At 47.1% G+C, this 25793-nt stretch overlaps 1 protein-coding gene across 1 annotated transcript in view; it reads left to right on the plus strand.

Annotated features, from left to right (window-relative positions):
* The window catches only part of BRCA1 (BRCA1 DNA repair associated), a 54727-nt gene extending 33427 nt beyond the window's left edge, over window positions 1-21300 (plus strand). Inside the window, exons 13-21 of the mRNA XM_060255271.1 lie at window positions 449-786; window positions 4264-4351; window positions 6464-6541; window positions 8562-8602; window positions 9974-10057; window positions 13195-13249; window positions 13925-13998; window positions 16757-16820; window positions 21118-21300. Coding sequence (XP_060111254.1) covers window positions 449-786; window positions 4264-4351; window positions 6464-6541; window positions 8562-8602; window positions 9974-10057; window positions 13195-13249; window positions 13925-13998; window positions 16757-16820; window positions 21118-21227 — 932 coding nt within the window. The 3' untranslated portion in view covers window positions 21228-21300. The remainder of the gene's footprint in view (window positions 1-448; window positions 787-4263; window positions 4352-6463; window positions 6542-8561; window positions 8603-9973; window positions 10058-13194; window positions 13250-13924; window positions 13999-16756; window positions 16821-21117) is intronic.
* The last annotated feature ends 4493 nt before the right edge of the window (window positions 21301-25793 follow it).

The following is a 25793-nucleotide window of genomic DNA, read 5'->3' on the forward strand; positions in this document are numbered from 1 at the left end:
CGGCACCATGCAGTTCTTTTTTTTTGTTTGTTTCCCCACTGTTATGCGCATAAGCGCATAATGCACATTATGTACATATGCGCATACGTCAGAAAACATGTGGTTATGCACATATCGCTAAGTAGTAAAAAAAAAAGGTTGGTTAATATCACAGCAGAACTATCCAGATGGAGAAAACTACAAGGTGAAACTGGACAACTCCAAAAACACTGCAAAGGAACAGGTAACAAAATAATCTGGTTTGGAGAAGGATTGGGGGGGAGAGTGACAACGATTGACTACTGGGAGACCCGATGTCGCAGCCTGATCAGCCACTTTTAATCTGGTAGGAGACAGCAGCGACAACTGATTAAACTGTGCGTTTGAACAGGCCATCAGAGTCTTAGAGTTTAAACAGGTAGTATATCAAATAGTTTATCAGAACGCAGCTTCTTTCTTTCTCTTCTAGGAAGTGCATCACAGATGAGATGTGGGAGCAGGCAAAGCCTCCTCACTGCATCCCCCCCTGCTGGAAGCACGCACAGGACTTCAGATGATTGCTTGACGTCTTCCTCGACATCTCAAGAACGCATGTCATATTATCCGGCTGCAGAGCCCGAGAAAGGATCTGCCGTTGCCGTTCAGGACGTACCAAGCGCTCCAGAACATGAGTCGCAGGGAAGGCCAGTCTCTTCCTTTGCTCCCACCGCAATCTGTAGTGGTAGAAAAAAGAAATCTAAGAGTCTGTCTTCAACAAGCAAGAGGAGTATGACTCTGGTGGCGTCAGGTCTGTGCCGGGATGAGCTGGTAAGCCTGCTCTGGCAGCTTCCGCCAGTGTATTCTCAAGTGTAGAGCAAGAGTCCAAAGGCTCTTTCCCTTTTTCTATCTTAGCTGCAACTCCATGCCTCCTTTGCAATTTGTATCTACTTCAAGGCATTCACATTTGATCCTGGCCTTGTATTTAAAACTCGCCTGGGTGAATCCAATGATCCTCGAAGTAGCCTTCCCCCAACAAGTAGTTCTTCCTCCCAACAGAAGTTGGAGGAAGGCTTCTTAGACCAGACCTGAAATCTGAGCCGAAAGAAAAGGTGGGGTATAAATATTTGAATACATCTATGAATCAACTTTGCTCAGAGACTAGTGGGATCTCCTTGGAGGACAAAAGCGAGGGAAGGAACGCATGAGGGAAATGTGTATTCTGGCAGTTGATTTGATCCGACCCTTTGGTCTTGACAAACTCTCAGCCTGGTTTTCCTACCAGATCTAGGGCAATATTTGAAACTCGCAAGCACAGGGGTCCCCAACCCTCGGGCCATGGATTGGTACCGGTCCATGGCCTGTTCGCAACCAGGCTGCAGAGCAAGGCAGACTCACAGCACTGCCCGCTTCACCCGCCTGGATGGATGAAAGAGGCAGTGTGGCCTCGCTCCATAGCTGCCTCTCCTTACAGGGGAGGCCACCTCGGAGCAAGGCAGAACAGCCCCGCCACCCCTTCTGCCTGCCTGGGACCCGGGTGGATGAAAGAGGCAGTGCGGCCTTTAAATAGGAGGGGGAGGCAAATCAGCTTCTTCTGCCACCTGCCCGCCTAGCAGGGAGGCAGCAGAAGCAGCCCCAGTCGCCCCCCATTTAAAGACCCCCATGGGGGGGCAGGGATGGGGTGCAGACAAGGAGGCAGCCTGGAACAGCAAACTCCCCTCCCCCCCCCCCCCCAGTCCGTGGGAAAATTGTCTTCCCCGAAACTGGTCCTTGGTGCCAAAAAGGTTGGGAGCCACTGCTGTAAGCATCAAAATCAGTTTTTTTTTTAATTTTTCTGAGCTACTCCTTCCAGGACTCAAAACTAATTGGAACTTCTCTCCTTGTAATACTGAAACTTCCTTGTAATACTGAAACTCTTGATTCACACACATCCCCTTTTTGACAAAAAAAAAACCCTGCTGGTACGCATTTTGTTTTTGTTTTTCATTTCTGTTGATTGTCTGCTTTGTAGAGTATTTCAGAGCTGTGTTTGTTTTTATGTTCAGAATAGCCTAGTTGAGGAAGATCAGGGAGTATCCAGGCCTGATGGGAGATGATCTGAGCTGAGCCTACTCTGTGTTTGGAACAACCAACATTTTGCACCATTTGAGTAATCCAGACAGCGCACTGTGGAAAGCGGAATTTTGCAGCTAATGCAAACAACACCAGTATAAACAACACCATTTGCTTGTTTTTCTTATTTTCTCCTATTTCTGGTTATCCTACAGAAGGGCTGAAAGTTCTGTGGGATTCTGAAGAATTCAGCAGGCCTCAGCCGCGTCTTTTCAGACCTGACTTCACAGTCCTAAAGTCTGTCCTCAAATTAAGAAAACTGAGATTCTCAGATGCTGGTAGAGAATTTTGGCCTATACTTTCAGCCATTTTCAGAATCCTAAAGGCATTTCTAGCCCACCCTCACTTCAAGGAGCTCAGCGTAGTTTTATAGTCACAACAGCGACCCTATAAGATAGATAGGTTAGGCTGCAAGTTAGATTGTCATCTAGCAAGATTTGGGTTAGAGTGGGGATTTTAAATTGTATCTGCTGGATCCTGAACTGACATTCAAGCTAGTTCAGCATACTGGATCTCTAGCTTATTCTCCTGGGGGGTTGACTGTCAGTACAGCCTCCAGAGCCCCTCAGCTTATGCTCAGCATTATATATAAGGGAGGTTTGCCTCTGCCAGGATAGGCTTCGCATTGTCCTGTCTTCAAAAGGATTTTGCACCTACAGATGATGCCCAATGCTAGATTTCCTGCCCTTGAGTGGAGGAGTGCTCAACCTATCCTGTATGATGCTGTAAATCATACGGTTCTCAGTTTTCTACACAATTTGAGTGGGGATGGAAGTATTGCTAAGCCAGCTGCAATCCCTTTTCCTGTCTTTAACCATCTGGACAACTCTTGTGTGGGTTATCTTCAGGGGCTCAGATTTTCAGCTTCTGGCTCTTCTCTACCAGCTGCAGCAATTTATTTTCATGGTGTGATCTACTTTAGCACAAGCGCTTCTTGAAGCTGCAATGCCTTGCAATTGAGAGGACAGCTCCTTCCCCTTCAGACTCCAAAAAAGAGAGGGGTGGGGGAAAAGAGAGGCTGAGTTCCGCCTCCCAGCAACAGAAATACAAAACGAATCCCCAAATATCAGTATTTCTGAACTTCTGTTACTGCACTTGCCCATAAGTAATTCAGCGTCTTAGAAATCTTAGTTTGCATTTTGGAAAACAGCACGTTTCTAGATCTTATAGCTGTGAAGACGGACTTCCAAATGTTTGGACGGTGAGACTTTGGTGCCAGTAGAAGAAGATGATGATGATATTGGATTTATATCCCGCCCTCCACTCCGAAGAGTCTCAGAGTGGCTCACAATCTCCTTTACCTTCCTCCCCCACAACAGACACCCTATGAGGTAGATGAAGAGATTGGATTTATATCCCGCCCTTCACTTCGAAGAGTCTCAGAGCGGCTCACAATCTCCTTTCCCTTCCTCCCCCCCACAACAGACACCCTGTGAGGTAGATGAAGATATTGGATTTATATCCTGCCTTCCACTCCGAAGAGAGCAGCTCACCATCTCCTTTACCTTCCTCACCCACAACAGACACCCTGTGAGGTAGATGAAGATATTGGATTTACATCCCACCCTCCACTCCAAAGAGTCTCAGAGCGGCTCACAATCTCCTTCACCTTCTTCCCCCACAACAGACACCCTGTGAGGTGGGTAGGGCTGGAGAGGGCTTTCACAGCAGCTGCCCTTTCAAGGACAACCTCTGCCAGAACTATGGCTGACCCAAGGCCATGCTAGCAAGTGCAAGTGGAGGAGTGGGGAATCAAACCCGGTTCTCCCAGATAAGAGTCCGCACACTTAACCACTACACCAAACAGGCTCTCACCAAACAGTACAACTCTGTCCTTTGGCTGTCAGAAACAGAACAGTGAATAAGCATATAGACAAGTATGGTTGATTTTTGTTGTTGTTTATTTTTTAATTCAGGTCACATATGTTGGTTATGTTTTCAGGCCTTTGGAATGTGATTTAAGGCAAGTGCATTATTTCTGCTTTGAGTTGCTGTCGTTTATGAGGCAGACATAACTGCATCTCTCTCTCGCATGCCGTTATGTGGCCTTCCAGTCCTGCAGTGGATACTCTTAGTATTTCAAAGACATCACTGATAACTTTGTTTTTAAAAGCCACATTCTGAACGCAGCAAAACTTACCATGCTGATCAAACCCACCCTTCCTAATCCAATGTTTGCTTTACCTTATTTTTTAGCGACTGGTTCAGAAGTTTGCCAGGAAAACCAAGAGCATTTGGTCGAATACAATTACTAAAGACACAACCCATGTTATAATGAAAACTGGTGAGTTTGGAGCACAAGGAACAGCAGTCTGCAGATGCTGGCTACAGTCTGCAAGGGATGGGTGCCTCATGATAACCTGCTTGTGAACTTCCCCGAGGCCTCCGGCAGGCTGTTGTTGCTTATACCGAGAATGACCTTTGCCTGGCGTTTTGTCATGGGGCAGCTATCTTGTGTGCAACTTTCTATCATATGGTGGGATGTGTTGATTACCTTTTGGAGTTGAGCAGGCAGAGAGGAAGGATGATCCCTGGGCTATCTGCTGGATTGCACTGATGGGCTGGTGGGAGTCTCCCTATTTCAGTTCTGTTGGGATGCTGCATGGGTTAAAGAGGCATGGCAGTGTGTGTGTGGGGGTGTTATGAGAAGCACAGAAATATGTGGCTAAGCTCTCTGTCTTATTGTCAGGGATGTGGTTGGCAGAGCTGGTTTTAACCCACTTCTGCATTGATGTTGAGCAATTCCAGGCTTATGATGAATAAAATCTTACTACTAATAATAACAATAATAAATAATAAATTTATTTTTGTATCCTGCCCTCCCCTGCCAAAGGCAGGCTCAGGGCGGCTCACAGGACATGGTATAACCATGATTTCAATAAAATACAATCAGTACAATAAAGCAGATTAAAATACAGTTGAATTACATTTATAAATTAAGTTAAAAATTAGATAAAACAGTTAGCCATTATGAGTTATTTATTAAGGTGCTACAATTCAGAAACATGTGTAGGATGGCTAGAAGTCAATTTAGCCGGGTTCCATCTTAAAAGCGAGCTGAAAGAGGGCGGTTTTGCAAGCCCTGCGAAACTGATTCAGGTCCCGTGGGGCTCGCACCTCCTCTGGGAGTTGATTCCACCATCGGGGACATGTTGCATGACTTCCACAAGTATTTCTCCTCTAGCTGTTTCCCAGTGCAAACTAGTACTGTCATTGATTTCTGTGTGCCATGTGTTGGGATCCAGGAATAGATTGGTTTTGGTTTACTCCCTGGTGCCCTGGTGGAGGTGATCTTGAGCCTGGTGTTAAAGATCTCCAGGACCTGCAGGGACTGAAATATCCATATTGAGACCACCTTCTCTGATCAGGCTTAGGACTTCATGGCTACTTTGGCTTCCACAGGTTTTACTGAATTCAACACACAAGAAAGGGCACACACACTAGGGTTTAATTCTGACCGAAAGCCTGAGTGAGAGTAATAGACCATGCAAGATAGGTCAGTCTCTGGAGGCCAACCCTTGAGACTTCAAGATGCTCTGGGTTTTGCTTCAGGCAGATGTCAGCATTCACGGTGTTAATTCAGGCAGATATCTGGAGCTTGTTATCAGAGGCAGGATGCCAAAGTTTACTAAATGGAGGCCCGTAATTACATGAGGGTTGTATAAGCAGGCCAATGTCAGTTTTCCAGAAAGCAAGGTACAGCAGCAGTCAGTGTCTAAGGGAAGTGTGCTTGTCTTGGCACAAAAATTGGATGACATCGTGATAGTCAGGCCTTGAATTCAGCAGGAGCTCACAGGAGCACAGCTCCTGAACCTTTCTGAGGGTTCCTCCTCCTCCTCCCCACTACCTACCTTGTCCAAGGAATAGCAGGTACAACTGCATAACAATCCCTGGATGAGCTCCACCACCAATTTTTCTACAAAATGATCCCTGGTGAAAGTAAAGGATCACTCAGTTCCAGGGAGTCAAAAAGGGGAGAGAAAAGTTTCTCTTTTAGTTTTGTTTTCAAAAAAGGTCACTTTAGGCCTTAAAGGGAAAGGGGAGGGGTTTTCAGAATGCTTGAAATGGAATATGGAGAAAGAATTTCAGTTTTCTTGAGGTAATCCATGAATCCATAACAAGATATTTAAAAGTATCTAGCAGATCAGTTTGCCCATCCAGTTCCATATGTCCCACATGATACGGGCCATGTTTTTCTTCTTTCCCTGCACACCCAGCAATCTGCTTTCTGAAGCAAACTGAAGACTATTTTATGAAACAGAATGAGGGTCAGCTGGAAAATGAACAACAGTTTAAAAAAACCAACATTGAGCAAACTGTTCCTCCTGTGATTCTTTGGTTCTTGGACTTAACACTGGAATGAAGCTCTAACTGAAGTCTCTGTTTAATCATTCAGATGAAGATCTAGTCTGTGAGCGGACCCTGAAATATTTCCTTGGCATTGCAGCACGGAAGTGGGTGATGAGCTACCTGTGTACGTATGAAGACTTCTTGGAACATCTCTGCCTTTTCCTCTTAATTGCAGATCTATGACCTTCTGTTAGTGGAGAAGAGCATTAATGACTGGGTTACTCTTCTTACTCTAAGGGGCAGGACCAGACCTTTCTAGGAATGCTTGCCTTGTTTGGTACAAGGATCTCTCAGTTTCAGTATGCTCACCAGTTTCAGAATCGGCTCCAACATGTTTTCTGTTTCTCCTGTTCCATAGCCTGACAGTCAAACTTTCCCCCCTACAGCCTTGTTGCACTCATCTTTCTGTTTCTACTCTTAACTCAAGTTGTTTTCTTTTATGCTGCAGCCCTGCCAACTTTCTTATGTTCACTTCTGGCTATTGCCAATTAACAATAGTTCCTTGTGGCTTTCTTCTTTTTTTGCTAGTGCCCATTGTATATCTTTCTTCCCCTGCCAGCGTTCTGCTTCTACTTGCACAGGGGACAGGAGCATGGCCATGCTCACTGAAAGATCTGTGACATCCAAGTTGCCTGCGAAGATGCACAGAATAGGTCAGGTGCAGCAAGAAGTGATTGATTGATGGATTGCACTTATATCCCGCCCTCCCCAAACGGGCTCAGGACGGCCATCTTTGCAAAGTCTCAGGCTCCTGTCCTCCTTTCTACCGAACCGCATGGGAGGAATTAGCTGGCCAGATGAGCCTCCTAGCCAAATTTTTGTCCAAAAACATCCTTAATTTGACTTTCTCTGCTGATGTCATAAAATACAGTTTAATAATAATAATAAATTTTATTTATATCCCGCCCTCCCCGCCGAAGCAGGCTCAGGGCGGCTGACAGGACATGGTGTGTACCATGATTATTGTACAGGTCAGTTATAAAATACAGTTAATAAATACATTTAAAAACAGTATATAAAATTATTAAAACTACAATAAGTTAAAGGTGCTACATTCAGTAAGGTATACTCAGATGGCTAGATGTCGCTTTCAGGGTGCCCTATAGGCTTGTTGAAAGAGGGTGGTTTTGCAAGCCCTGAGGAACTGGTTAAAGTCCCGCAGGGCTCGCACTTCCTCCGGTAGCTGATTCCACCAGTGGGGGGCCGTTATTGAGAAGGCCTGCTCCCTCGTTGCTTTCAGTTTGGATGTTTAGCCTGGAGAGGAGGCAGCCGAGAGGTGATATGATCATTATCTTCAGGTAGTTGAAGGGCTGTCATATAGAGGATGGTGTGGAATTGTTTTCTGTGGCCCCGGAAGGTAGAACCAGAACCAGTGGGTTGAAATTAAATCAAAAGAGTTTCTGGCTCAACATTAGGAAGGACTTCCTGACCGTTAGAGTGGTTCCTCAGTGGAACAGGCTGTCTCGGGAGGTGGTGGGCTCTCCTTCCTTGGAGGTTTTTAAACAGAGGCTAGATGGCCATCTGACAGCGATGAAGATCCTGTGAATTTAGGGGGAGGTATTCATGGGTTTCCTGCATTGTGCAGGGGGTTGGACTAGATGACCTGGAGGTCCCTTCCAACTCTGTGATTCTATGAACCACAAACTTGTGTTCTTCCCGGTGAGTCCCAGTGGGATCAGTTCAGTTTGCAGAGTGCACAGTTCCCCCCACATAACAGAGCCATCCATTTGCTCAAAAAAGATGGGTTCTGGGAGTTCCACAGATTTCACTCCCAGTCCTGTTACTAAGGTGGGTGTGTTCAGGTCTCTCGCGCACCCAGAATCTAATAATGCTTGCACCCGAATGTGGGTATTCATGATGGGGTTCACTAACACAATAGGGACATAGAATAAGGTTCCCCTTGGTGTGTAAAGTCTTTGGATTATATTCCCAGACCTCAGTGGCACTCTTCGTTGCCACATTCTGATGGTTCAAACATCTCTGGTTGGTATCAGTCCTGGACTGCAGTGTGGGCTCGAATGGGAAGAAGTAAGGGGCTGTGCTTTGTCATGGTGATACGGAATTTTTTGTATCTTTAGGCAGAAAGCAGAAATCATGTTATTTTCTTGTTCATGTAACTGGTTCTTGTTTGTTCCCGGTCCTAGGGGTGCTACAGTCACTGAAAGAAGGAAGTGTCCTAAATGAGGTATGTCTGATTCTACACTTAGGTTTTTTTCTACTGTTTCTGATGCCCTTGGAGAGGGGGCAAATAATTATGGGGCACTGCTTATCTTGTTTATTTGCTGTTCACTTTAAATGGTAACTTGTGGATGAGAGCAGATGTTGAAAATGCTAAACTAGTAGCGCTTTAGAGAGAGTTGACTTCTGTTGATTTAACTTCTGCAAGTTGATTTTCATCATTTATAAGTTGCTCAACATACCCCATAAAAAGCATTGACAAATGGTGGCACCTCGTCTTTGGTACGCCTTTCTCCTTCAGGCTCACCCAGCACCTGCCTTACTGTCCTATAGGCACCAGGCCCAAATATTTCTTTTTACTCAAAAGGTTCTACTTTTAAAAGCTGTTTTTACACTGTGCTGCTAGTCTGAGAATTGTTTTATGAATATTGTGTTTGATTGTTTTATGGATATCATGCACAGTGGGGTTTTTTATGTCCCAAACTTATCTTTGATTGTTTCTACTATTGATAACTTATGTTGTTTTGATGATTTTATTATGTTGTTTTCATTTTTGAACTGCTTGATCAGATCTTTGGAAAGGCAGCACATAAATTCCCTAAATAATAAATAAACAGCTTGTCAGTCAAAAGCTGCTTTTTTTTGAGTGTGCAGACTCCCACCCCAGACTGCCATTGGTTGAGCTCCTCTGTCATGACTGAATTGCAATAAACATTGCAACTGCCAAAGAGAGAGTGCCTTACGCTGTCAAGCATGGCTAATTCTGATCAATAACCGATGGGTTTATGGCCTGACAAAAGCAGGCCTGGATAAGATCCCAGAGAACCAAATGCTGTTAGTTTGTTATTCTTTCCTGGCCCTTCTTTGCTTTATGACTGTTAATTACAGAGAACAAAGCAATCAGCACCTTCCCATGAATCCTTCCCCGGGAGGATGCGACATCTGGGCAATGCAAGGCCGAATGCCTGATAACGCCCTGGGAATGCATGTAGTTTTGATATTCGTGTGAGAACGCTCCTCTGCTTCCCCTCCCCGTAGGAATCCCTTTGAAGTGTATCTTAAAAGTTGTGTATCAATGTATTGGTTTCATTCTTCTCAAGCAACGGCTTGAGCCAAAGTATCGGTCTGTCAATAAACGTAGTCTTTGTATCAACCTCGATTCGTCATTGAACCCGCATGCTTGACATACGCAAGGAATATAATTGGATGTATTCCTTTCCTGAGAGCAGCTGTGGAAAGTGAGCTCTTGCACCTGCAGCCTCCCTCTCTCCATCGATTTAAAGGATTCTGGCCCAGCTTCCAAAATCTACTTTGGCTACCTCTTTCTTTCTGTTATTGGCATCTGATTTTGTTTTGTTTTGTTTGTATTATCTTCCAGGGGGATTTTGAAGTAAGAGGTGACATAATCAATGGGAGAAACCATCAAGGGCCCAGGAGAGCGAGGGAATCTCCTACTGGAAAGGTGCAAATGCTTTGTTGCTAAGGAATGTATGCCTCTGCTTCTGGAATGTTTGTTCATGGGAATGTCCCCAAAATCTGCCTCTCTTTTCCCCAGCATGCTTCTGTTCATCACATTTTCTTTCCCTCTCTCTCTCTCTCAAACGCCAGATAGGAAAATTCTGGGATATGTTTGCACTATTTTACTGAACACAGTGATACTCATAGGAGAAGTGTGGAAAGTGTACCACTGTGTGTAAATTGTGCATTTTCTCTGCACAGGGAAGGCATTCTATCCTGAAAATGCTGACAGGAGTACCTAATCTGGTTAGCCTTGGTATGCGTATGCAACTGAAGTGTCTTCCATTTTCGATAACTGAAATGATGTTGCTCAGTGAATATGCAGCTGTATGCTGCTGCCCTTTTTAGAGAGAGTTTGTATTCTGAGCACTAGAGCTTGTCTACAAAAGCACATGCCCAGAACTACAAAAGCACGTCACAGCTGCTTGTCTGGGGGGGTGGGGTAAGGTTATAATGGGTATCCGTGGAAACAACTTATGGATGCTGCAAAGCTTTGACCCAGCAGTGTTCATCTGGTTTTATTTTTTTTTCTCCTTTGTTGCCCCACCTCCACCTGAAGACTGGTTGCTGGTTGGACCTGCATTATTTGTTCTTTTGCATTACAATTTTGAAGCATAAACATAAAAGCTAGTGAAAGTAGAAGGAAACCCACTGCAGTTTGGATTTTTAAAGTCCCTTCCTCTTTCTGCTGCATTGCAATAATTCTGCAATCTCTTTCCTGAACCTCAGTTTTTATGCACATGCACAGGAAGGGGGGGGATTGCCTGCATCTTGCCAATCTTGTGGAAATGAGAAGCTAACAAAAGTTTAAGTACCTCACAGATAATTCCCAGGTTCCTAAAAGGGAACTTGAAGCTGACCAGCTATTTATGTCCCCCTCCTACTAACAGCTTAGTCTTTTATGTTTCCTTTGAGCCAAAAGAAAGCAATATGTTGTGGGGCGGGGCGCTGGTATGCTGGACAGGCCCAGGAAGTTAGTTTCCTTGGAGTTTTCTCTAAGCAGTAAGATACGAGAGGTTGTACTGGCACACTTCTCCTTTTCACTTCTCACCAGCAGGACTCACTTTCTCAGACTCTGCATGATAATTTCTCCCCATGAATAGATGAAGTCAGTCCTCAGTGTTTTCCACCAACAGGCAGCAGGTTTTTCAGGGAAAGATGTGTTCCTTGCATTCCTTTAGCAGAGATGCCCACTGATAGAGAGCCCTGAACTCTATGATCTTCATTCTAAGCCCTTGTTTCTCAAAGTCTGGCAGTTTGGCCACTGAGGTATTCCTTCCCTTAGCTGTTCCCTTAGCTGCCTCAAGAACTGCCACTAGGGTTGCCGATCCCTCGGTTTGGAGGCCCTCCCCCAAAAAAGCAGGGAGAGGGGAGAGAAATGTCTGCTGGGAGATTTATTCCCATAGAAAATCATGGAGAATTGATCCGCGGGTATTGGGGGCTCGGGGGGGGCTGTTTTTTGGGGTAGAGGCACCAAATTTTCAGTACAGCATCTAGTGCCTCTCCCCAAAGTATCCCCCAAGTTTCAAAACGATTGGACCAGGGGATCCAATTCTGTGAGCCGCAAAATAAGGTGCCCCTATCCATCATTATTTCCTACGGAAGAAAGGCATTGAAAAGGTGTGCCATCCCTTTAAATGTGATGGCCAGAACTCCTTTTGGAGTTCAATTATGCTTGTCACAGCCTTGATCTTGGCTCCACCCCTAATGTCTCCTGGCTCCACCCCCAAAGTCTCCCGGCTCCACCCCCCAAAGTCCCCAGATATTTCTTGAATTGGACTTGGCAACCCTAACCGCCACCCTTTGGCAGCAGCATGTTTCTAAGATATCCCTTTGGAATCATAGAATTGGAAGGGACCTCCAGGATCATCTAGTCCAATCCCCCGCACAATACAGGAAACTCACAAAGAGCTCCCCACACACACACACCCAGTGACACCAGTTCCACACGCGTAAGATGGCAAAAAAAAAAAAAACCCCAGCCCCCAGGATCCCTGGCCAAACTGGTGAACGGCATTTCCCTGGGCATGTAAGAAAGGACCATGAGAACAAAGCACTGATGTGACCCATCCTGCCCTCCTCTCATAATCCACGCAAGTTCGCAGAATCAGAATTTATGGTTGAGAACTGATTTTCTCCCAAACCATATGTGGTGTACAGGTGGTGTTGCTCTGGATCTAACTACTTGTCAGACCTTGTCCCCGGGTAGGGTTCAGTACTTCTTAGACACACACAGCCTGAGTTTTGGATCAGGACTCTGGGAAGGGGAGGATCTTCAGCTTTCTTCCCGTGCTGTGCTGAAACTGCTCTGGGAAGTTGCTGTTTGCCCTGAGATGCCCAGAAGGCTCAGCCCAACCTGGTGACCAGCCTGGAAAAAAAATGTTATGTGTCATTAGGGCCCCCTCGATGACCTTTCAGTGTGCTTTCTGTTGAATAGGTCTTTTCGGGTAGGTAGAAAGGGGTGTGGGAGAGGGAGCAGGCAAACACAGTTGGAAACAAAAAGAGGTTTTGCAGAATGGGCTGAGCAAGGAACTGCATAAAGCTGAGAGGAGGAAGGAGCAAAAGTGGGGAGTTTTAAATGAAAGACTAGAGCCTTGAAGCTGATGGACAGGTGACAGACAATGTTCAGTTAGCTCTTCACATCTAGGTCGGTTGAGCATTTTTTATCTAATTTGTATCAAATAATCTGTCCAAATTCAGACTCGAGCAGAGCGCAAGCTTGGTCTGTGCTCACAACAGTGTTGTGTCTCCGGTTTGGTGTAGTGGTGAAGTGTGCGGACTCTTATCTGGGAGAACCGGGTTTGATTCCCCACTCCTCCACTTGCACCTGCTGGAATGGCCTTGGGTCAGCCAGAGCTCTGGCAGAGGTTGTCCTTGAAAGGGCAGCTGCTGTGAGAGCCCTCTCCAGCCCCACCCACCTCACAGGGTGTCTGTTGGGGGGGGAGGAAGGGAAAGGAGATTGTGAGCCACTCTGAGACTCTTCGGAGTGGAGGGCGGGATATAAATCCAATATAAATCCAATATCTTCTTTCCAGCAGCTCACTGCATGCCTCTTTCAACACATTTGCCTTCTATTTCCAGCTCTTCCAGGGTTTGGAAATCTGCTGCTACGGGCCATTCACAGACATGCAAAGAGGTGAGGCAACTGGAACAGCGAGGCGAGTTGCAAGTAGTTGGCATAAGGTGAAAGTAACCTCTTTGCTCAGCAGATGGAGCAGGGGGACTCTTGATTCCACATTTCCTATACAAAGGATCGTGTAAACAGCAGCAGGATTGTTACCTTTGAGGGCAGTGAAAATTAACGCAGTGTTGTTAATACCCTAAGAGTCTTTGAGCAGTCAGTGTTATTTATCTCTATTTCAGAGTCTGCCCAAGGGGATTATGGATTCTGTAGCTTGAATATGTTGAACAAATGCATCTGTTTGCTTATTTTGCGTAATTTATTATGCTTCTTATAGCCAAAGGGAATAGATAAATGAAACCCTATTCCTGAATGCTGAGTCATGCTGGGCTTTGCCCTCTTTGGTTTCCAAGAAGTCAGTACCTCTGCACCTTCTAAACTTGCAAATATTTAGGTTAGAAATTTGCTTCAGAATACAGAATTTTTTATCCTAAAAGAAACCCCACACATGGATGGTTTAGTGTAGAAACCGTGAATGAGAAAGTTCTGAGATTCCATTTTTAAAAATTCTTGTGTATCCTAGCCGTTTTCAGGGACCAGTTTTAGCCATGGGAGCCAAACTTTTCTGCCTTGGTAGTTTAATGCTCTTGCTTCTCTCCTGTCGGCTCCTGTTGCCTGGGAACTGTGCAGAACAACTGGAGTGGATGGTTGAATTGTGCGGCGCCTCTCTTGTGAAGCAACCTCACTTATTCTCATGCTCAACAGTGAGTTCACGTTTGAATAACACAGTGCTGGTGGATGGGTCCAATCTCAGTTAAATGGGCTGTGCCAGACAAGATTGTGTGTGGTTGTCCTGTTATCAGGATCTGCCTAATAGTGTGTCAGTCTACCAGATTATTGAATTCAGTGCCATCTGCCCAGGCTGGTGGTGGCTTTTCAGGGACTTTCCAAGCCCTGCTGCCGGATAAGTTGTTACCCCGAGACCAACTTAGCAATGCCCAGTTGCTTTTTCAAAAGGCGCACAAGATTAACACAGAACTACAGAACATTGTTTCCTCAAAGAGAGTGCAGCATATTGCTAATGTGTGGGAGCTATCATGAATTGGAGAGGATGTGATTTCCATTGCGGCCTCTTCAGACCTTCCCATGTTTGCTCCACAGCCAGCCTCTCTGCTTCTGAATTGTACTTCCTTTGCTCTTGCTTTATCATCTAGTGGGGTTTTCATGTACCTCATATGAAGCTGCCTTCTACTGAATCAGACCCTGGGTCCATCAAAGTCAGTATTGTCTACTTAGACTGGCAGCGGCTCTCCAGGGTCTCAAGCTGGGGATTTTCATGCCTACTTGCCTGGAACCTTTTTAGTTGGAGATGCCGGGGATTGAACCTGGGACCTCCTGCTTCCCAAGCAGATGCTCTACCCCTGAGCCACAGCCCCATTCATGGCTCTCCAGGGTCTCAAGCTGAGGTTTTTCATGCCTATTTGCCTGGACCCTTTTTTGGAGATGCCGGGGATTGAACCTGGGACCTCCTGCTTCCCAAGCAGATGCTCTACCACTGAGCCACCGTCCCTCCCCAACATATGAAGCTACCTTATACTGAATCAGACCCTTGGTCCATCAAAGTCAGTATTGTCTACTCAGACTGGCAGCGGCTCTCCAGGGTCTCCAGCTGAGGTTTTTCACACCTATTTGCCTGGACCCTTTTTTAGAGATGCTGGAGATTGAACCTGGGACCTTCTGCTTCCCAAGCAGATGCTCTACCACTGAGCCACCATCCCTCCCCAACATATGAAACTACCTTATACTGAATCAGACCCTTGGTCCATCAAAGTCAGTATTGTCTTCTCAGACTGGCAGCGGCTCTCCAGGGTCTCAAGCTGAGGTTTTTCACACCTATTTGCCTGGACCCTTTTTGGGAGATGCCAGGGATTGAACCTGGGACCTTCTGCTTCCCAAGCAGATGATCTACCACTGAGCCACCATCACTCCCCTCCCAGGTTTGCTGGCTTTGTTGTATTCTTTCTGGAAGCTGCTTTGCAACAGATTGTAGCAGGCTGCCACGTGTCCTGGAAATTCTAGATATTCCTTGTCTCACCCCGTCAGCACCATTTCCCAAGTTCCAGTCCACTGGGGTGGGTATTCTGCCCTCCCACGTCTCTGGGGCCCTTTGGGAAAAAAGGTAAAAGTAGTCCCCTGTGCGAGCACCAGTCGTTTCCGACTCTGGGGTGACGTCGCATCACAACGTTGTCAAGCATCGATATTTCGAAATAATCAAGCTTTTGTTTTCTGAATCAAAGACTTGTTTTATTGAAATTCCATGACTTGTTCCAAGATTCAAACCTTGGAAGTGATATTGTCATAGGGCAGAGTATCTTAAAGGTTACTTCAAAGGCAGGGTTACAGATAACTTCAAAAGAATAACATATAGATGCAAATTGCATGTATAGTTCAAAGGCTACTAACAACTATCTTCTTGGGTACTGAGGAATGCAGACATCTACTTTTCTCACACATTCTCTGCTTGCTGATAAAACCTTTTGGTAAGAACCCATGGGAGAGGCATTTTGCATTTCTAATACAAGGTTACTTGCACATCCTGAAGCAGGGAGATTTATTATGCATCTACTGAAAGAAAGGGGGGGAAGGAAGGGAGAATGACAAAGTAGGAGTAAAGCAATACTTAGAAATAGTACGCTTGACAAACGTTTTCACAGCAGACTTTTTACGGGATGGTTTGCCATTGTCTTCCCCGGTCATCTACACTTTCCCCCAGCAAGCTGGGTACTCATTTTACCGACTTTGGAAGGATGGAAGGCTGAGTCAACCTTATGCCTGCTACCTGAACCCAGCTTCCACTGGGATTGAACTCAGGTCATGAGCAGAGTTTGACTTGCAGTACTGCAGCTTTGCGACTCTGTGCCACGGGGCTCTAGGGGCCCTTTGGAAGGGGATTTAAAATATGAGAAAGAACCCCTGGGGGTGAAGGTGGGGTGTCCAGTATGGAGGCTGGGACATGAAAAACGTGGGGAAATCTCTCGTCCAGAAGCCCCATTGCTGCTGCACTGACTCAGCAGCCACAGTGACAATGGGAAATCCCCTCAAAACTGTGTTATGAACATATGAAGCTGCCTTCTACTGAATCAGACCCTGGGTCCATCAAAGTCAGTCTTGTCTTCTCAGACTGGCAGCGGCTCTCCAGGGTCTCCAGCTGAGGTTTTTCACACCTATTTGCCTGGACCCTTTTTTGGAGATGCCAGGGATTGAACCTGGGACCTTCTGCTTCCCAAGCAGATGCTCTACCACTGAGCCACCGTCCCTCCCCTGTTATGTGGAAGAGGTCAAATTTTGTAACAATGCTGCCCGTCCTCTTCCCAAGTTTTCTGCCCCTCCTCTAGTCTCTATTGGCTGGAGTTCTGCAGCAAAGTGAAGAACAGCCCACCATTATCCCTGTTCTCAGGCAGTCAAGAGCCATCGATCCTGTGCTGCTCAGCTAATCTTGTCTCTTGCCTTGCAACCTGTCAGAACTCTGCAGAGGCTGTTGTGGTCATTCAACCTGATGCCTGGGAGGAAGACTCTGGCTGTCAAGGTGAGCTTGCCGTGCGATTCTTTTCTCCTCCTGGAATACAAGGACCTGCCTGTCTGCTAGTTTGGGATAAAAATGGCTGTGTCTGGAGGGAGCTAAATTAACCTTATAATAATAATAATAATGCTTTTTATTTATATCCCGCCCTCTAGCCTCTGTTTAGAAACCTCCAAGGAAGGAGAGCCCACCACCTCCCAAGGAGGAAGCCTGTTCCACTGAGGAACCGCTCTAAACTCACAAACCCCTCCCCCTAAATTCACAGGATTTGCATCGCTGTCAGATGGCCATCTAGCCTCTGTTGAAAAACCTCCAAGGAAGGAGAGCCCACCACCTCCCGAGGAAGCCTGTTCCACTGAGGAATCACTCTAAACTCACAAACCCCTCCCCCTAAATTCACAGGGTCTTCATTGCTGTCAGATGGCCATCTAGCCTCTGTTTAAAAACCTCCAAGGAAGGAGAGCCCACCACCTCCCGAGGAGGAAGCCTGTTCCACTGAGGAATCACTCTAAACTCACAAACCCCTCCCCCTAAATTCACAGGGTCTTCATTGCTGTCAGATGGCCCTCTAGCCTCTGTTTAGAAACCTCCAAGGAAGGAGAGCCCACCACCTCCCCAGGAGGAACCACTCTAAACTCACAAACCCCTCCCCCTAAATTCACAGGATCTTCATTGCTGTCAGATGGCCCTCTAGCCTCTGTTTAGAAACCTCCAAGGAAGGAGAGCCCACCACCTCCCCAGGAGGAACCACTCTAAACTCACAAATACCTCCCCCTAAATTCACAGGATCTTCATTGCTGTCAGATGGCCATCTAGCCTCTGTTTAGAAACCTCCAAGGAAGGAGAGCCCACCACCTCCCCAGGAGGAACCACTCTAAACTCACAAACCCCCCCCCCTAAATTCACAGGGTCTTCATTGCTGTCAGATGGCCATCTAGCCTCTGTTTAAAAACCTCCAAGGAAGGAGAGCCCACCACCTCCCGAGGAGGAAGCCTGTTCCACTGAGGAATCACTCTAAACTCACAAACCCCTCCCCCTAAATTCACAGGGTCTTCATTGCTGTCAGATGGCCCTCTAGCCTCTGTTTAGAAACCTCCAAGGAAGGAGAGCCCACCACCTCCCCAGGAGGAACCACTCTAAACTCACAAACCCCTCCCCCTAAATTCACAGGATCTTCATTGCTGTCAGATGGCCCTCTAGCCTCTGTTTAGAAACCTCCAAGGAAGGAGAGCCCACCACCTCCCCAGGAGGAACCACTCTAAACTCACAAACCCCTCCCCCTAAATTCACAGGATCTTCATTGCTGTCAGATGGCCCTCTAGCCTCTGTGTAGAAACCTCCAAGGAAGGAGAGCCCACCACCTCCCCAGGAGGAACCACTCTAAACTCACAAATACCTCCCCCTAAATTCACAGGATCTTCATTGCTGTCAGATGGCCATCTAGCCTCTGTTTAGAAACCTCCAAGGAAGGAGAGCCCACCACCTCCCCAGGAGGAACCACTCTAAACTCACAAACCCCTCCCCCTAAATTCACAGGGTCTTCATTGCTGTCAGATGGCCATCTAGCCTCTGTTTAGAAACCTCCAAGGAAGGAGAGCCCACCACCTCCCGAGGAGGAAGCCTGTTCCACTGAGGAATCACTCTAAACTCACAAACCCCTCCCCCTAAATTCACAGGGTCTTCATTGCTGTCAGATGGCCCTCTAGCCTCTGTTTAGAAACCTCCAAGGAAGGAGAGCCCACCACCTCCCCAGGAGGAACCACTCTAAACTCACAAACCCCTCCCCCTAAATTCACAGGATCTTCATTGCTGTCAGATGGCCCTCTAGCCTCTGTTTAGAAACCTCCAAGGAAGGAGAGCCCACCACCTCCCCAGGAGGAACCACTCTAAACTCACAAACCCCTCCCCCTAAATTCACAGGATCTTCATTGCTGTCAGATGGCCCTCTAGCCTCTGTTTAGAAACCTCCAAGGAAGGAGAGCCCACCGCCTCCTGAGGAAGCCTCTTCCACTGAGGAACCGCTCTAACTACAGGGTCAAAGCCCTGTAACAATCTAATGTCCCAGCGGTCATTTTGAAAAATAAGTTCCTTGGCTTGGGGAGAAAGAAGGGGAAACAGATATCTTCCCAAAGTACAGGGCCAAAGCAAGGGTTCCCAATGTGGCACCTGCCATTTTTCTGGCACCCATCAAAGATTTTAAGAAAATGAGTGGGGGAAGGGGCTTTTCCCAGCAGGGCTTCTGATTGCAGTCTTGAAAAAGGCTTCTCTGGCCACAGCACCTTTACTGTATGATTGAAGGTGTGCTGTACATATGCAGGAAAAATATTTTAAAGCAACACGTTAATTTTAAAAGGCATCTGCCAGAAATGTTGAACAATTTACTATTAGAATGATGCATAGCCTCACCCCTGACATTTTGTGGCTGGCTCCACCTCTTACGGAAGCCATTTTGTGGCTGGCTCCACCTCTTACGGAAGCCATTTTGTGGCTGGCTCCACCTCTTACGGAAGCCATTTTGTGGCGGGCTCCACCTCTTACGGAAGCCATTTTGTGGCTGGCTCCACCTCTTACGGAAGCCATTTTGTGGCTGGCTCTGCTTCCCGTGGCAGCCATCTTGGGGGTGGAGCCAGGAGACTAGGGGTGGAGCCAGATTGTGACAAGCGTGATTGAACTCCGAAGGGAGTTCTGGCTGTCACATTTAAAGGGACTGCTCTCTTTTTAAATGCCTTCCCTTCACTGGAAACAATGGAGGATGGGGGCGCCTTCTTTTGAGGCTCATAGAATTGGACCCCCTGGTCCAGTCTTTTTGAAACTTGGGGGGGTTTTTTGAGGAGAAGCACCAAATGCTATGCTGAAAATTTGGTGCCTCTACCTCAAAAAGCAGCCCCAGACACCTTCAGATGGATTCTCCATTATACCCTATGGGGACTTGTCCATAGGTTCCAGTAGACATTCAGCCCCCCCCCCCCCCCACACACACTTTCTGATAACCCTGAAGCAGGGGGAGGGCCTCCAAGCCAGGCGATCCCCTGCCTCTGAATGGGGATTGGCAGCCCTGCGCCCATCACCCTCTGTCAAAATTCCAAAGGTGCCAACAGGGTCGCAAAGTTTGGGGACCCCTAGACTAGAGCAGGGGTCCACAGCATGGTGCCCACGGAAGCTGTAGTGCTCACTGATACCTTTCCTAGCCCCTGCCAAGAATTTTTTAGAAAGTGGGGGGAGGGAGGGTGGCTAATTCAGGGTTTGCCCAGAAGGCTTCTATTTCGCCTCTGGAGATTTGATTGGCTGTGCAAACTTTTCAGTCTCTACCATCTTCAGGGTGTGGCTGAAGGGAAACTGCTGCAGCCGTTTTTGTGGCTGTGCCCACCAGACTGTCCAAAGCAGCCCGCAGGCTAAAAAGGGTTGGGGATCCCTGGACTAGCTGCTTGCTTTAAAAAAAAAAACCCAAAATAAGTTGTCTTCTTTAGGGTTTGTAGAATCTTTCGGGCTCAAGTGCCGTGTTCTACTGGAGAAAGTTTTTCTTCCAGATGTTTCGTTCTCAGCTGTGGAGAACATCCTCAGTGGCGTTGCAGCCGGAGCAGGCGCTCTGACCTTCTTGGCTGCTGTGCATTGAGTGAGGCCAGGGCTGCTGGAGAGCTGCTATTGAGTGGCTCCAGCCTAGAAATAGCAGCTCTCCAGCAGCCCTGGCCTCACTCAATGCACAGCAGCCAAGAAGGTCAGAGCGCCTGCTCCGGCTGCAACGCCACTGAGGATGTTCTCCGCAGCCGAGAACGAAACGTCTGGAAGGAAAACTTTCTCCAGTAGAACACGGCACTTGAGCCCGAAAGATTCTACAAACCCTAATGATGATGCCAGCCGTGAAAACCTGAAATCTTTGATAAGTTGTCTTCTTTTTTAATTTTAATTTAATTTTTACTTTTAATTAATCAGTTTTAATTAATCAAGTTAATTTTTTAATTTAAAAAAAAAAACTCCGAAAAAGGACCTCAGCGGTGCAGGGTTGGGAGCTGGGGACTGGGGCAGGGAAGCTGCCGGAAAACCCGCCACTGCCCCCTGTGCTGCATCAACCACTGGGAAGCCGCACAAACCTGTCCGCTGATGAGGAAACGCTAGAATTGCCTCCCGGCAAAATGAGTTGCCAACAACAGAGACGGAGGGACATTTTGGGGCAACTGCTGGGGCGTGCCTCCCCTTCTCGCTCTGAGATGCAGAGTATAGGGCGAGATATAAATCCAGTGTTCTTGTTCTAATGGAAGCAAAGTGTCGGGCTGTTCCGCCTCTGACTGCGGGTCTCGTGTTGCAGGAATTCCACCTCACTGCAGTGCCACTGTGGTTGCCCGTGAATGGGTGCTGGACAGCGTCGCATGCTACCAGCGCATGGCCTTTGATGACTACATCCTGCGGCAGACGTGATGGGCTTGCGCTGAAGTCACTCATGGATGGATACAGAATCGACGGGGCTGAATTTTGAATGGCTTTTTCACAGAAAGTGATAACTATTTCAGTTGGCACCAGAATGTATTCTTTCTTGCCAAGGGCAGAATAATATCGTTTAAAAACTCCTCTCCTTTTTCAGCGTAGCCCATGAAAATGAGCCAAGAATATCTGTAGGATGCAGATGTATTAATTACATCGGAGGGGGGACGGGGCGGGATAGGCTCTTCTCAACAGTGTCTCAACAGACATAACCATTGGCAAGATTTATATATAGTATTTGGGGATTCAGTTAACTCCAAAGGATAGCAGCAAATTGTCTGATTGTTTCACGGGAGGACATTCAAATTCCGACAAACAGAAAGATGCCGTCGCGCTGTGTCGTCGATGTGCCTCCTTTTCCGACTAGAAGTGCTGCCCCGTAAGGGATGGTGGATGAAAGGCCTCTAGTTGATGTGGTGAAGAATCCCAGGTTCCTCCAAGGCAAGGATGCTTGGTCCAGTGGCGGCCGCAGAACACCACTTGCCCTGGAAGAAAGGAGGCCTCCACCGTTAGTGGATAGAAAACTTTTGCATGGTAATGACTCATAATTTTCAGACTCTGCAAAGGAAATGCCCTATAAGCGAGCTCCTCAAATGAACTCAGAGAGTCCCTTTTAATCATTACCTACATGACCCTAATGAGCATATGTAATATATGCATACATAGTATGGGTCACTGCGTGAACACTGAAAATGCTTGCAGGCCCTGATAATGCAGAAGCCAGGGGGAGCACCTTTGAGGCAGAACAGTATTTACTGCTTTTCTGTGTTGCCAAGCAATTGAACTTCATAAATAATTGTGCATGCTCAAAGCCAAAAGAACTAAATGTGTGCTGTGTCTGGAGATTTCTTTTAGTAGTCAGTTCTGAAAGGATTTTACATTACACACACAAAACTTTTCCTAGGAGGGCTCGGTCCCAGTCTAGAATGGAAGGATCTTGGAGCCACTTGTAATGTTGAAAGCAAATAAACCAGACTGGGGGAGAGAAAGACTCTGTCTTTCTGTCGTAGAGATTGAATCTTCTCATTTGATATTGCACTGCCTCACTCTTCCTTTATTTTCTCACAGGTAAGACCACTACTGTTGTTGTTCAAGATCACTATAAAACTGTTGTTTGCACAAAGCCAATAAAAACCACACTGTTGCAAAAAAAAAATTATCCAGTGGACTGGAATTCTATTGTTGGACATAGACAACCCTCGAGCCAGATCCTTCCTGAGAGCATAATGCTTTGAGAGCATTCTTTGAGAAAAAGCATGCCCCAAAAACATAAAAATTTCTAAATCAAAATTAATCCATCTTCCATGCCCTGAGGGGAAGAAGAATAAGATGATACTGGATTTATATCCCGCTGTCCACTCTGAATCACAGAGTCTTGGAGCGGCTCACAATCTCCTTTACCTTCCTCCCCCACAACAGACACCCTGTGAGGTAGATGGGGCTGAGAGAGCTCTCACAGAAGATGCCTTTTCAAGGACAACTCTGAAGGCGCTATGGCTGACCCAAGGCCATTCCAGCAGCTGCAAGTGGAGAAGTGGGGAATCAAGCCCAGTTCTCCCAGATAAGAATCTGCACACTTAACCACTACACAAAACGGGAGAGAGTGAGGGTAGAAAGGCTGATGGGTGAAAAGCTTAACAGAAGGGGAGCCACATTTAGTTGGATTTCCAGGAGGCTGTGAGCTAGCCCCCAATTTCCAGACCCCTTGCAAAAGCCTGTACTCCTAATGTGTTGGTTCCAAAGATATGGAGTACATTCAGGCCTGTAGCCACGGGGGGGGGGGGGGGGGGGCGGGAATGGTCCCTCCATGCAACCCCCCTTCATCCTGTATGGCGCCTCCTTTCCCCGCCACTCATTCCCCTATTTTTGCGCCACCACTCTCCCTGGGTGCTTCCCACCCCTTTCCTGTCTCTCCCGGTCTCCCCACGGCCCCATTTTTGCCATTGCCACTCTCCCTTGGCTCTTCCCTGCTCTCCCTGCAGCCCCATTTTCACCACTGCTGCTCTCCCCGGGCTCTTCCCTGCCTCCCCCGCTCTCCCCACGGCCTCGTTTTTGCCACTGCCATTCTCCCTGGGCTCTTCCCTGCCTCCCCCACTCTCCCTGCAGCCCCATTTTTGCTGCTGCCACTCCCCCCCAGGCTCTTCCCAGCCCCAAGAGCGTGAGAGCGAGCGAGCTGGGGCCAGGCAGCTGGCCGCTGGAAAAAGCAGCCAAGCCTCCACAGCCCCCCCCCCCAAAATGTTATGCCCTGGGCCCCCCTCACCCAAAAATTTCTGGCTACGAGGCTGAGTACATTTTACTGTACCTATTTTAAGCACTTTGAATTGTTTTACAGTCGCTTCTTACTGGCTCTCTGTTTTTGTAAGGTTCTTATCTCCTTTGAGGGTTCTCTAAAGATGGCAGGTTTATGTGTGTTAAGAAATACACTAACAAATCAAAAATTCTGCCAGTGTCTTCTCTCACAAACCCAAGCTATCAGGCCTGCGAGTATTTCACTATCATCTGCTTCCTTCTCTCTCTCTTGCTTCCTTCTGCATCACAGATTGCTTTGCCAGGCTTGCACGGGAGGTATAGAGCAACGCCTCTATTTTCTTCATTGGCTGACCAGCACATAAAACATGAAGGGGAGGGACGGTGGCTCAGTGGCAGAGCATCTGCTTGGGAAACAGAAGGTCCCAGGTTCAATCCCTGGCATCTCCAAAAAAGGGTCCAGGCAAATAGGTGTGAAAAACCTCAGCTTGAGACCCTGGAGAGCTGCTGCCAGTCTGAGTAGACAATACTGACTTTGATGGACCAAGGGTCTGATTCAGTATAAGGTAGCTTCATATGTTGGGGAGGGACGGTGGCTCAGTGGTAGAGCATCTGCTTGGGAAGCAGAAGGTCCCAGGTTCAATCTCCAGCATCTCCAAAAAAGGGTCCAGGCAAATAGGTGTGAAAAACCTCAGCTTGAGACCTTGGAGAGCCGCTGCCAGTCTGAGTAGACAATACTGACTTTGATGGACCAAGGGTCTGATTCAGTATAAGGTAGCTTCATATGTTGGGGAGGGACGGTGGCTCAGTTGCAGAGCATCTGCTTGGGAAGCAGAAGGTCCCAGGTTCAATCCCTGGCATCTCCAAAAAAGGGTCCAGGCAAATAGGTGTGAAAAACCTCAGCTTGAGACCCTGGAGAGCCGCTGCCAGTCTGAGAAGACAATACTGACTTTGATGGACCAAAGGTCTGATTCAGTATAAGGCAGCTTCATATGTTCATATGAAACAACTTACGTACAAAAGCTTGCAACACCCAGTCATTTCATGTTTTCCCCTGGGTCTTATGCGCAAAGCATTGACCATGATATTTCTGTAATGAATGGCAATAAATCAAAAGTAGGTTTGCAACTTACAGATATACACCTGAACAGCATAGTCAAGATTGCTGCAGCATAGACCTTGTCTCCAGATGTTGATGCAATGATTCAGAGCAAGAGGTGCCAGTTATCAGAAAGAGTTAAATAAAAGTGCTAATCTTTGAAGCATGTTTTAAGTTTAAAAAAAAAGCTTTGTGTTTGTGTCCCTTATAAACTTTCTGTCTCTGCTGCCCAGCGTTACATTTTACGACACACCCGGCCCGGCCTAACAAGCTCTCATTTATGTCAGATCTGGACCTCATAACAATGAGTTTGGACACCCCTGCCTTAGGGGTTACCCCCACAGTCCTACAGCTATAACCTTTCTCAAGGCCCTTTGATGAGCAGCTTGCTGACCTCTGGAGCCCATCTTGGCTGCCCGTATGTTCTTTCTGGACATTATAGCTATTAGGCAAAATGTTGCCCAGGTGATAGGAGGAACTTGCCAATTTGCCTTCATTGCGAGGGCTAGGAAATCATGCTCCCCTCTGAGAGGATGCCTGGTTTGTCTGTAGCCGAGTGTGAGAGAGGCCTGGACTTCAGGCCCAGACTTCTTGATGGTCACACTGACGACGTGTTTTCTTGAGTTCGGGCAGTGAGCAGTTTCAGAAGAATGGGTTATTCTCAGAGCCTTTGTTGTCCCTGTTCTCTGCCTCCCTCCCCAGAAATTCCTTTGGGGGATACTTGTGAGAATTTCAGTGCTTTGCTTGCTCATGCTGCAAGCCCAGGGCAGGCACCATCTGCGTCTACCTGCTAAAATTCTCCAGTGTTGGGGTTGTATTTGATCCTTTCGTTCCCAGCCTTTGATGAGTCCCACTATAGTTCTCACTTTTGCCTTTCTTCCTCTCCCCTCTTTGCCTAAAGGTTAGATTTCTTCTTGCCTTCCCTGTTCTAGTCTCCTTCCTCATCTCTCCAGCAGCCACACCATCTCATCAGTCAGTCTTAGTGTTCTTCTCTTGCTGATTTTCTCCTCTGGAGGCTACTCCCATCTGCCAGTCACCCTGCTTTCTTCACTCCCTTGGTGCTTGGCATCGCTCAGCAACCTAAAAGGGGGAGGGCGGAAGAAACATAGGGCTGGAAGGATCATCTAGTCCAACCCCCTGCCCAATGCAGAGTGTTC

Source organism: Heteronotia binoei, chromosome 15 (genome assembly GCF_032191835.1).
Source record: "Heteronotia binoei isolate CCM8104 ecotype False Entrance Well chromosome 15, APGP_CSIRO_Hbin_v1, whole genome shotgun sequence".
Taxonomy (NCBI): domain Eukaryota; kingdom Metazoa; phylum Chordata; class Lepidosauria; order Squamata; family Gekkonidae; genus Heteronotia; species Heteronotia binoei.